The sequence below is a fragment of the Nomascus leucogenys genome, chromosome 7b (assembly GCF_006542625.1).
Source record: "Nomascus leucogenys isolate Asia chromosome 7b, Asia_NLE_v1, whole genome shotgun sequence".
Taxonomy (NCBI): Eukaryota; Metazoa; Chordata; class Mammalia; order Primates; family Hylobatidae; genus Nomascus; species Nomascus leucogenys.
Window position 1 is genome coordinate 71,515,728 of NC_044387.1, and position 13,050 is coordinate 71,528,777.

At 37.0% G+C, this 13,050-nt stretch overlaps 1 protein-coding gene across 3 annotated transcripts in view; it reads right to left on the reverse strand.

Moving 5' to 3' along the window:
- Positions 1–13,050, reverse strand: part of LRBA (LPS responsive beige-like anchor protein) — a 765,281-nt gene that overhangs the window by 604,870 nt on the left and 147,361 nt on the right. For all 3 annotated transcript variants that reach the window (XM_030816230.1, XM_030816232.1, XM_030816231.1), the window contains exons 18-22: positions 12,094–12,186; positions 10,777–10,885; positions 9,984–10,065; positions 7,637–7,760; positions 7,127–7,319 (exon numbers count right to left, since the gene is read on the reverse strand). In XM_030816230.1, the coding sequence (XP_030672090.1) occupies positions 7,127–7,319; positions 7,637–7,760; positions 9,984–10,065; positions 10,777–10,885; positions 12,094–12,186 (601 nt within the window). The remainder of the gene's footprint in view (positions 1–7,126; positions 7,320–7,636; positions 7,761–9,983; positions 10,066–10,776; positions 10,886–12,093; positions 12,187–13,050) is intronic.

A 13,050-nucleotide genomic window follows, 5' to 3' on the forward strand; every position in this document is an offset into this window, starting at 1 on the left:
GAGGCGGGCGGATCACGAGGTCAGGAGATCGAGACCATCCTGGCTAACAAGGTGAAACCTCGTCTCTACTAAAAATACAAAAAATTAGCCAGGTGTGGTGGCAGGCGCCTGTAGTCCCAGCTACTTGGGAGGCTGAGGCACGAGAATGGTGTGAACCCAGGAGGCAGAGCTTGCAGTGAGCCGAGATCGTGCTACGGCACTCCACCCAGGGCGACAGAGCGAGACTCCATCTCAAAAAAAAAAAAAAAAGAAACATATAAACTAAACAAAACTATAGTCATGCATCACTTAATCATGAAGATATATTCCGAGAAATGCATCATTAAGCAATTTCATCATGTGAACACCATAGAGTGTACTTACGCAAACCTAGATTTTATCACCTACTATATACCTAGGCTCTATGGTAGAGCTTATTGCTCCTAGGCTACGAACCTGTATAGCTTATTACTGTACAAAAGACTGCAGACAACTGTAACACAATATATGTATTTGTGTATCTATTTTTTTAATGTTTTAATTTTGTTTTAAAAAAGACTGAGTCTCGCTCTGTGACCCAGGCTGGAGTCCAGTGGCACAATCATAGTTCACTGTTACGTTACTTCAAACTCCTGGGCTCAAGTGATCCTCCCACCTCAGCCTCCTGAGTAGCGAGAAATACAGGTGCATGCCACCATCCCAGCTAATGGGGTGTGTGTGTGTGTGTGTGTGTGTGTGTGTGTGTGTGTGTGTGTGTGTCTGTGTAGATTGAGACTCACTTTGTTGTCCAGGCTGGTCTCAAATTCCTGGCCTCAAGCCATCTTTCAGACTTGGCCTCCCAAAGTACTGGGATTAGAGGTGTGGGCCACCATTCCCAGCCCTTATATGTGTGTATGTAAGGTTTGGAAATGTGTATCTAAACAAATATAAACATAGAAAAGGTATAGTAAAAATCCAATATAAAAGATTTAAAATGGTACCTACATAAGGCATTTACCATGAATGGAGCTTATAAAACTAGAAGTTGCTCTGGGTCAATCAGTGAGTAAGTGGTGAGTAAATGTGTAGGTCTAGTACACTACAGAAGACTTTATAAACACTGTAAATATAGGCCACACTAAATTTATTTTTAAAAACTACTTTTCTTTTTTCAATAAGAGATTAACCTTAGCTTACTGTAACATTTTAACTTTATAAACATTTTAATTTTTAAAACTTTTTGACTCTTTTGAAATCAAATTTAGCTTAAAACACAAACACATTGTACAGTTGTAAAAAGATATTTTCTGCCAGGCACAGTGGCTCACACCTGTAATCCCAGCTACTTGGGAGGCTGAGGCATGAGAATTGCTTGAACCTGGGAGGTGGACATTGCACTGAGCCAAGATTACACCACTGCACTCCAGCCTGGGCGACAGAGCAAGACTCTGACTCCAAAAAAAAAAAAGTTGGAATGGCGATCATTAAAAAGTAAGGAAACAACAGGTGCTGGAGAGGATATGGAGAAATAGGAACACTTTTACACTGTTGGTGGGACTGTAAACTAGTTCAACCATTGTGGAAGACAGTGTGGCAATTCCTCAAGGATCTAGAACTAGAAATACCATTTGACCCAGCCATCCCATTACTGGGTATATACCCAAAGGATTACAAATCATGCTGTTATAAAGCATATGTACACATATGTTTATTGCGGCACTATTCACAATAGCAAACACTTGCAGCCAACCCAAATGTCCATCAATGATAGACCGGATTAAGAAAATGTGGCACACGCACACCATGGAATACTATGCAGCCATAAAAAAGGATGAGTTTATGTCCTTTGTAGGGACATCGATGAAGCTGGAAACCATCATTCTCAGCAAACTATCACAAGGACAGAAAACCAAACACTGCATGTTCTCACTCATAGGTGGGAATTGAACAATGAGAACACTTGGACACAGGAAAGGGAACATCACACACTGGGGCCTGTCGTGGGGTGGGGGAGGGGGGAGGGATAGCATTAGGAGATATACCTAATGTAAATGACAAGTTAATAGGTGCAGCACACCAACATGGTACATATATACATATGTAACAAACCTGCATGTTGTGCCCATGTACCCTACAACTTAAAGTATAATTAAAAAAAAAAAAAAAAAGGCGGGGCACAGTCACACACGCCTGTAATCCTAACACTTTAGGAGGTGGAGGTGGGTGGATCCCCTGAGCTCAGGAGTTCAAGACTAACCTGGGCAACGTGGTGAAATCCCGTCTCTAGTAAAAATACAAAAAAATTAGCCGAGTGTGGAGGTGCACACCTGTAGTCCCAGCTACTCGCCAGGCTGAGGCAGGAGAATCGCTCGAACCCAGGAGGCGGAGGTTTCAGTGAGCCAAGACTGTACCATTGCATTCCAGCCAGGGTGACAGAGCAAGACTCTGTCTCATTTAAAAAAGAAAAACATACACACACACACACACACACACATTCTAGCCGAGTGTGGTGGCTCATGCCCATAATCCCAGCACTTTCAGAGGTCCAGGCGGGGGGAACCACTTGAGTCCAGGAGTTGAAGACCAGCCTGATCAACACAGTAAGACCTCGTCTCTACAAAAAAAACTAAAAAATTAGCCAGGTGTGGTAGCACGTCTGTAGTCCCAGCTACTCAGGAGGCTGAGGTGAGAGGATCACTTGAGCGCAGGAGTTTGAAGTTGCAGTGAGCTATGAGCACACCACTACCCTTCACCTGTCTAAAAAAATATTTTTTTCTTTTCTCTATATCCTTATTCTAAAAGCTTTTTTCTCTTTTCAAAATTGTATACTTTTTTCAAACTTTTCTGTTAGAAACTAAGACACAAGCCAGGCCCGGTGGCTCACCCCTATAATCCCAGCACTTTGGGAGGCTGAGGCAGGCAGATCACCTGAGGTCAGGAGTTCGAGACCAGCCTGGCCAACATGGCGAAATGCTGTCTCTACTAAAAATACAAAAATTAGCCAGTTGCGGTGGCAGGCAACTGTAATCCCAGCTACTCGGGAGGCTGAGGCATAACAATCATTTGAGCCTGGGGGGCGGAGGTTACAGTGAGCCAAGATTGCACCACTGCACTCTAGCCTGGGTGACAGGGAGACTCTTTTTCCTGAGCTTATACAGCTAATAATTACTATAAATCAGGATTCACACCCTGTCTCCAAAGTCCACATTCTTTCATTACTTACACAAATGAATTTGAAAACTGGATATAAATACTTAGTCATAAATGCTCACAAGCTCAAAACACCTGAGATATCACCTAATCCAACTCCTTTATTTTGTATATAGGGAACTCAAAAAGACTAATCTATTCACCCTAAGTACCCTATTATTTTCTAAGATAGCAGTTCTCAAACTTTTTGGTCTCATGACACTTTATTTATTTATTTATTTATTTTTCTTTTTTGAGACAGAATATCGCTCTGTCACAGGCTGGAGTGCAGTGGTGCGATCTCGGCTCACTGCAAACTCCACCTCCTTGGTTCAAGCGATTCTTCTGCCTCACCCTCACAAGTAGCTGGGACTACAGGTATTCACCACCACGCCCAGCTAATTTTTGTATTTTTAGTAGAGACAGGGTTTCACCATGTTGGCCAGGATGATCTCAATCTCTTGGCCTCGTGATCCACCCGCCTCAGCCTCCCAAAGTGCTGGGATTACAGGCGTGAGCCACCTCGCCCAGGCAACACTTTACATTCTTAAAAAGTATTAAGGTCCCCAAAGACTCTTTATCTAAGTGGATTATATCTACTACTGCTTATTATATTAGGAATTAAAACTGAGACCTTTTAGAACTATTAACCCACTTAAAAATAATAAACTCGATATATAATATAAATAACATTTTTTGAAAATGATTATTTTTCAAAACCTAACAATAACAAGAAGAGTGCCATTATTTCATATTTTTGTGAATCTCTTTAAAGTTTGGCTTCATAGAAGACAACTGCATTCTCAGATTTGCTTTTGCATTCAATCTGTTGCATATATTGGTTTGGCTGAAGTATATAAAGAAAATCCACCCTCATATAGATATGTAGTAGGAAAGGAGGACCGCGCAGACCCCATGAAAAGCTCTCATGGGCCCAAGTTCTTTTTTTTTTTTTTTTTTTTTTTTTTTTGAGACAGGGTCTCACTCTGTCACCCAGGCTGGAGTATAGTGGTGTCAGCTTGGCTTAATGCAACCTCTGCCTCCTGGGTTCAGGCAATTCTCCTGCCTCAGTCTCCCAAGTACCTGGGATTATAGGCATGCACCACCATGCCCAGCTAATTTTTATATTTTTAGCAGAGATGGGGTTTCACCATGTTGGCCAGGCTGGTCCTGAACTCCTGACCTCAAGTGATCCAGCCGCCTCAGCCTGTGATTACATGCATGTGCCATCGTGCCTGGCCTCCCTCCCAAGGTCTTTAGGTTATACTTTTAACAATGATTGCTTTAAAGTTTATACTCCTCCAGCCATCTTTCCTAAGGACTTGAAGAAACTAAGGTGAACTGACATATATCTGTTGGAAAACGTGAAAAATCTGCTTTATACTGGGCACTTCCCTAACCTAGAATCTCCCCTAGAAATCTCTGAAGTCTACTCCAGATGTATATGGGGCACAAAGTCAACCCTATTTTTCTTATAATCTTTTGTAAATGGCAACATAGTATGAGAAAAAAATCAGTCTAGATTGCAGCAGCCTACTGCAATAGAAATGAGAGTATCTGGGCATCAGCACAAACTAAAGTTACAGAAAGGATGGCAAACAGTTCCTGTAATGAGCCAAATAGTAAATATTTCAGATTTTAGGGGCCATGTCGTTGATGTAACATGTACGATTATCCTTATAGTGTGAAAGTAGCCATATACAATATATAAAGGAATGGTAGTGGATACATTCTAGTACAATTTTATTTAGATCTAACCCTTAGGCCATGGCTAGCTGAATTCTGTTTTAGACAAAACTGATCAACCTCAACAATACAGTGACTAAAACAAAGCCATTTTATAAAATCAGATCTCTTTTCTTATCTACAAATGGATTTTACTCCTTGTAAACCCTTATAGAAGCAAACTTTCTTCTCAATGAGGAAAGAGGAGGCACAATGAATAATTTGTAGGAACTTTCAATCAATAATTAAAAGCTATTCAAATACCTAGAAACGTAATTAGGAAAGGGCAATATATTCTTTTTTTTTTTTTTTTTTTTTTTTTTTAGATGGAGTCTCACTCTCTCACCAGGCTGGAGTACAATGGCTCTATCTCTGCTCACTGCAACCTCTGCCTCCCAGGTTCAAGCAATTCTCCTGCCTCAGCCTCCCAAGTAGCTGGGATTACAGGTGCACGCCACCATGCCTGGCTAATTTTTGTATTTTTAGTAGAGATGGCGTTTCACCATGTTGGCCAGGCTAGTCTCCAACTTTTGACCTCAGGTGATCCACCCGCCTTGGCTGCCCAAAGTGCTGGGATTACAGGCGTGAGCCACCACACCTGGCCAGAAATGGCAATATATTCTACAGAATGACAAAATATTTTAGAATAATAACTTTGATAGTAAAATGTAACATTTAAAGATATATAAAAATTATCATTCTTGGTATTTATTCCTTCTAGTCAATTTTTTATTAAATAAATAGCTATATAATTATACAGTATTCCTTCTGAGTAATGAAAGAGTTCTTAAAATTCAAAAAACATACACGTAAATGAAACTAATAAATTTTAATGCATTAATTACTTGAAATGTAAATTTTCCTCAGAAGGTACAAACATAAAACTCCAAAAATAATTAGATAATCCACATATTGGCAGAAGATGTTCATAAACAACATAGCTAGCAAAGGATTAAGAATGAGACTATATAAAGAACTCCCACAAAACAACAAGAAAACACAGATCAAGATTATGGTGATGTAGCAGTTTAAATTCATCAAAGTGACAAATTTTTAAACTCCAGCCATACCACGTGATTAGGTGATGTGAAGCAATGAGAACTGAAACACTGCTGGTGAGATGTAAACTGATACACTACTTTAGAATACTGTATTGTATTGGAATACGATACTTTGGAAAAGAATTTGCATTATCTTGTAAAGTTCAACATTTTCACCTTATAAGTCAGCAATTCTACTTCTAGGAGTATATGCAGAAAATTCTTGAACAAGCACAAAATGTATACGAAAATGCTAATTAATTGGTAAATAAATAGTCATGTCATGCAATACATTACAATTGAGAAAATGAACAAAACTACATGAGTCAATGTGGATGAATCTCAAACAATAATAAGCACAAACAGTAATTAACAAAAAAAATGCATTCAGTATGCCGCATTTACCTTAAGTGCAAACACAAAAAATAAAACTCTTTATTGTTTAGAGTTATATACACGTAGTAAAGGTATAGAAAAGACAAAAGACAGCACCAAATGAAAGCTAGTGGTGTTGGGGGTCAGGCGAAGAAGAGGAGACAAAGCAATTGTAGAGGGGTAACCCAATTTCATAAACAGTGATCCTTTTTGTATGCTTAGAGTATTTCAAAAAAAAAATTTAAGCTATACATAAATAACTTAACTTACTTTGGCTTAATTAAAAAAAAAAAAGACTACATTCTTCCAAACCCAGTTTTTAGCTACCTGCAAGATGAGCAAAGGGCAAACATCAGCCAGAGCTTTTCTGTTTACTCAACCACCTTACATTGCTAAAACAACTGCTCATCTTTGAATATAGTGCGCCACCTTGTGTTCAAAAGCTTTTAACGCGTATAAAATTCTGAGACCCATATTTGTAAACAGGGCGTCCTCGAAAAAAAATATTAGGTTGGTGCAAAAGTAATTGCAGTTTTTGCCGCAACTACTTTTTTACCACCCTAGTATAAATTCCTTTATGCTATGGCAATAGATTTACCATTATAAAGATAAGTACACGTAAAAACAACATTAGAAAAAATTATTTTGATTCTAAAGAAATTAGAAATGCTTTATATTTATTTCTATTGATAATCTTTTTGAGCTTTCATTTTGCTGTACTTTCAGAAGATAACTTGCCTGTTTTCCTTGATTTTAAGTATCCAAATTTTTTAAATGACTAAAATTCAAAAATTATAGATATTTAAAATGCTACAATACGCTTTCATAAAGAAACTTACCTTTGAATGAGTGATTGATAAAGTGTCTACCCATACACGCCAGCCACCCCACTCATATTTGACTGCATGGTAAAGCAGGATTCTGAATATGGCATATACCATTTCCGTTATCTTTTGCTCATCTGAATTCTTAGGATTAAAATAGCAGAGAGAAAGCATCCATTCTTGCCACACAGAGCATTGTAGCAAGCTCCTGAAAATTATAAGAGGGTACTAAATTACTGAAGAAAAAAAATCATCTAAAAGAAGTCTAAAGGTTTAAAACAAAATAACCCTGCCCCTCCCTTCCCCCCCCAAAAAAGAAACACATTTAGTTATATATTAAGAACAATTCAACAATGTGGTACGAAAAATTCTAACTTAACTATGTGGTACATTATTTACATACTCTTAATAAAAAAATAGAAAAATCATTTCACAATATTTTTAAAGCAATTTTTCTTAGATAAAATGGGCTTATACAAAAGTACATTTGAATACTGCAAATAAATGCTTTCTGATTCAGCTTACCTCCTGTTTTCTCTACTGTTATTAAAAAGTTTAATCATGTCAGAAAGAAAGGCTCTGCGAACCTCCATGCTATCTGGGCACTGGGGAGAATTTCGAAGTAGGGTCGCAATTACTTTTAGTATCTCTGTAAGACAGTTTATAAATAAGTAAAAACCAAACTCAACAAAAAACTCATGATAGAACGTCATCGATCTATTGCAATTTCTTTAGTTTCCCTAACACAAATGTCTACCAAAAACATCCTCTTCTGTTATTAAAAAAATCACCTATGGAAAGAAATGACAATACATTCATTAGAAAGCACTTATAAATATGAAAGGAAATTTCTTTCATGATTCAAATGTGCAAAAATAAAGCTGAACTTTAAAAGGTTAAAATAAAACAAGTTAAATTATAAATGAATTAAATGTCAGTGAAACTGCTTACTCTCTCTAAGATATACCAAATAGTAAAGTTGATCTTAAAAACAAGTAGGCCAGGCGAGGTGGCTCACACCTATAATTACAACACTTTGGGAAGCTAAGGTGGGTGAATCACTTGAGGTCAGGAGTTCAACAGCAGCCTGGCCAACATGGCAAAACCCCATCTCTACTAAAAATATAAAAATTAGCCAGGTGTGGTGGCGTGTGCCTGTAATCCCAGCTACTCAGGAGGGTGACACAGGTGAATCGCTTGAACCCAGGAGGCAGAGGCTGCAGTGAGCCAAGATTGTGCCACTGCACCCCAGCCTAAGCAACAGAGCAAGACTCTGTCTCAAAAAAAATAATGAAATAAAATAAAAAACACTATAATCAAAATCTCAGAAAAAGATAATAAATTCTTAGGTTCCTCATCATAATTTATGGTATGCACACATAGTCTTCCATAGCTGGGATTATAGGCGCCTGCCACCACGCCTAGCTAATTTTTGTATTTTTAGTAGAGACAGCATTTCACCATCTTGGTGAGGCTGGTCTCGAACTCCTGACCTCGTGATCCACCTGCCTCGGCCTCCCAAAGTGCTGGGATTACAGGCATGAGCCACCACACCCAGCCTACCATAGTGAATTTTTAAAGGTGTGAAGATTTTCTTTCATAATCTTAAAAGTAAAATTAAACACAAAAAACCCAAAGGAAATTAAAACCTATTCAACATCCCATCTCCCCAGAAAATGCAAACTAAACTACTATTGTAATGGTCTTAGCATAAAGCTATTTAAATCTCCAGAATTTAGCTTAAATTAGGCCAGGCACAGTGGCTCATGCCTGTAATCCCAGAACTTTGGGAGGCTGAGGCAGTTGGATCATTTGAGGTCAAGAGTTCAAGACCACCCTGGCCAACATGGCGAAGTCCCATCTCCACAAAAAAATACAAAAATTATCCAGGCCTGGTAGCAGGTGCCTGTAATCCCAGCTACCAGGGAGGCTGAGGCAGGAGAATCGCTTGAACCAGGAGGCAGAGGTTACAGTGGCTGAGATCCTGGCACTGCACTCTAGCCTGGGCAACAGAGCACGACAAGACTCGGTCTCTAAATAAATAAATAATCTCCAGAACTTAGCTTCTTAGCTTAAATTAAAACAAAACAAAAAAAATTATTTTAAAAATATGCACTTAGACTAGGTGCAGTAGGCTCATGCCTGTAATACCAGCACTTTCGGAGGCTGAGGTGGGAAGATTGCTTGAGCGCAGGAATTTTAGACCAGCCTGGGCAACATAGGCAAAATAATCACGTCATGTTTCTCTGAAAGCTGAGGAAAATTAAACTTCAAAGCCATGTGCTTTGAAAATTAGCACTGGAGTACCAAACACACAAATACACCTAAACACATAAAATGTAATTAAATTTCGAAACTCTACAAACTAATAATTTTAATAACATGATCTTAAAAAGCAAGATGAAAAAGGTATACTTTATATAAATGCTTAAGAATTCTAAATATCAAAAGAAAAGACTGTTTAACAAGACTATCTTCATAAACAATAAAGAAGACATATTTTTCTATTCCAAATTTGGTATTTTTATATTCACAGTAATTTAACATAAAACTACCTCAATGGTTCATGTAATTCTGCCTGACATCACTAAATAGCACAATCAAAATTTTGCTGAAAGTCTGAACATATATTACATCAAGACCTTAAGCAAACAATTCTTCAAAACCTTTATATAAGAATTTCCACATAACTTAAGGTTGATTCGAAGGAATACTCAATATAAAACACAAACAAAACTAGTATAATATCATCATCCTTAATGAAATATTCATCTAACAATCTGTTTCAACAACATCAATTTTAGGTTGTTCACAGTGACTTTCTTTTTAAGTAGCAAAAGGTAGTTTTTGTTAAAGTATATAAAATACATACGAGGGTTTTGTATCTTTACTGAAGAATCTGGATCTGGATGCTGTTTATGTATCACCTGAGTACCAATCTGTTCTATAAGAATCTACAGAAGTAAAACAATGGATTACATTAGCAAATCACTGGATTAGCATCACTATTAATGAACTTTAAGTACAACACTAATCAAAATATAGTATATTTTTAGTCCAATATTGTCATGCTAACTATTAGACTTCTAAAATAACTACAGCATTATTACTCTATGTTTTCTTAATTATAAAATGAGACATCAAATAGTTAATACAATGGAGGGAATACTTAAGCAGAAATAAACTCTTTAGAAATTCACAGATTAATAATAGATTTATAAAAATGCAGCCACATCTCCTTTATATCATTTCAAAGCTGTACATTACAAACTTAAATGATCTGGCCAGCATGGTGGCTCAGGCCTGTAATCCCAGCACTTTGGGAGGCTGAGGTGGGTAGATCGCCTGAAGTCACGAGTTCGAGACCAGCCTAGCCAACATAGCAAAACCTTGTCACTACTAAAAATACAAAAATTAGCCAGGTGTGGTGGCGTACACCTGTAATCCCAGGTACTGGGGAGGCTGAGACAGGAGAATCACTTGAACCCGGGAGGTGGAGGTTGCAGTGAGCCAAGACTGTACCACTGCACTCCAGCCTGGGTGACAGAGTGAGACTCTGTCTCAAAAAATAAAATAAAAATAAATGATCTTATTTACCCACACAATGTTAAGAGGCATTTTTATAATAAGAAATTTAGAGGAGTAAATCCTAAGTACATTCCTACCTCAAAGAGCACATTATATGTGGTCATTGTGATTAAATTTGTCTGAAGCATGAGCCTTTCAGCTAGCAATGAAAACAATCCATGTCCAAGCATGACTTCTGCTTTCCTCCTGCAATTACACAAAAAGAAATCATCAAATGTAGAGCTTTTCTGTGCTCTACTTAATATGCATGCTGGATGAAGGAAATACAAAATACTTTTTCACATTACAAACAATTCCCAACTCAATTACTCTCCCAATTATCTTCAATCTGGAACTTTAAAGACCACAAAACCTTTAAGCAGAGAAATGCTAACTATATAAGTATAGCCAAAGTTAAAAATTAAAAAAAAAAGACAAGTTTGCCTATGCTACAGCACAGCAAAAACCTCCTCCAAAATCTTCAGAGCAGTTATTTATTTAATGAAGTTGCTACAATCTACCAGCACTAACTTAGTCTCCCCTGGGGATGATCATCTAAAGCACAATAAGTACTACGTAGAAAAACCATGTGGAGAAAAAGTAGAAGAAATGTAATATAATTTTTAAAAATAAATACTATGAAAACATATATACCAAAATTAACCTTCCAAGCATAAATTCAGAAACTAAAGGATCACAAACTTTAATTTTACCCTTGGGGTCAGCAAAGTTTTTCTGCAAATAGCCAGGGTGTAAATATTTTAAAATTTGTGGACCAGGTGATTTCTGTCACAACTCAACACTGTCCTTGTATCATGAAAGCAACCACAGATGATACACAAATAAATTATTGTGGCTTTTTTCCAATAAAACTTTATTTACAGGTGGCTAGCTGGATTCCTAAAGACTACAGTTTACCAACACTTGTTCTACCCCCAAAATTTTCTTTTTAAAATAAACTACTTCTGGTACAAAGAACAAGAGGTAGAACATGAATATCTGTATTCGGCTAAGAAAATAAGCATGGAAGTTTCAGTTTTGAGTTACGCATACAGCAGAACACACTATGTGACAAACATCCAGTTTACTGTATTACTTTATAATATAGATAAAGCAAAAATGGTGTGAGTCACCTGAAATCAAGTCTCCATAGCTTCTTGAATGCAAGCTGTCCAAACTAATTCTCATAATTCACATTAAATATATGAATAATTTAAATAATTTTATGTACAAAAAAACTATTCCTGTTCAACTTAATTTTTAAAATATGTACTAGTGGGATTACATTTATACAGCAATTTATGAATAAAAATAAAAGAAAAACTAGAGGACTATAGAACAAAATTACTACTGCAAAGATTTATAAAATAAATAAGTAGAATACAACAGTCCATCTTAGATTTCGGCATACTTACTTTGGGGCCAGATGTTTTAAAAAATAACCCATTGCCTTAAGAGCTTGTACCCTGATTCCTTCACTTTTCGATGCCAGAAGTTTGTAGATAACACTGAATGAATAAAAATTTAAAACAAATTATTTTTAGTATAATTTTTAAATGGAAAAGTTTAAAATATATACTTTTCATATTATTATAAACCTATTTCAAATAATATGGAAGGAAATTTAATATACATTTCTGTATATAAAAAATCTGCTTATCTCAGGCTAGAGTTCCTTTCAATGAAAACTAAGAAATGAGAAGAAATTCGAATATAAGAAATGAGGTGACTTTTCCATGCACATACTTATATGTAACGTGTGCATCAAGCTAGCTTTCAGACACTTTTTTCCTTCTGCTACAGGCTTATAAATGTCCTGAAGGTTGCCAACTTGTTATTTTAAGTCAGTAGAAAGCATTCTCTAATGGTAGCACATATTTAAATTTCTAAATAATTGTCACTATGAAAAACAAGAGAGCAGGCTAATAATAAATGATAATCAGAAATAATTACAAAAGTAAAAAGATTTACAACCAAAGAACTGCTAAAAATAAATTTCCCATTCAATTCTCAAAAATTATATAGTAATCTAAGTTTTAAAGATCTATGAGGTGGCTGGATGCAGTGGCTCACGTCTGTAATCCCAACAGTTTGGGAGGCCAAGGTGGGCAGATCACCTGAAGTCAGGAGTTCAAGACCAGCCTAGCCAACATGGTGAAACCCCATCTCTACTAAAAACACAAAAATTATCTGGGTGTGGTGGTATGTGCCTGTAATCCAGCTTTTCAGGAGGCTGAGGCAGGAGAATCGCTTGAACCTGGGAGGTGGAGGTTGCAGGGAGCCGAGATCACGCCACTGCACTCCAGCCTGGGCAACACAGTGAGACTCTGTCTCAAAAAAAAAAAACAAAACAAACAAACAAAGATCTAGGA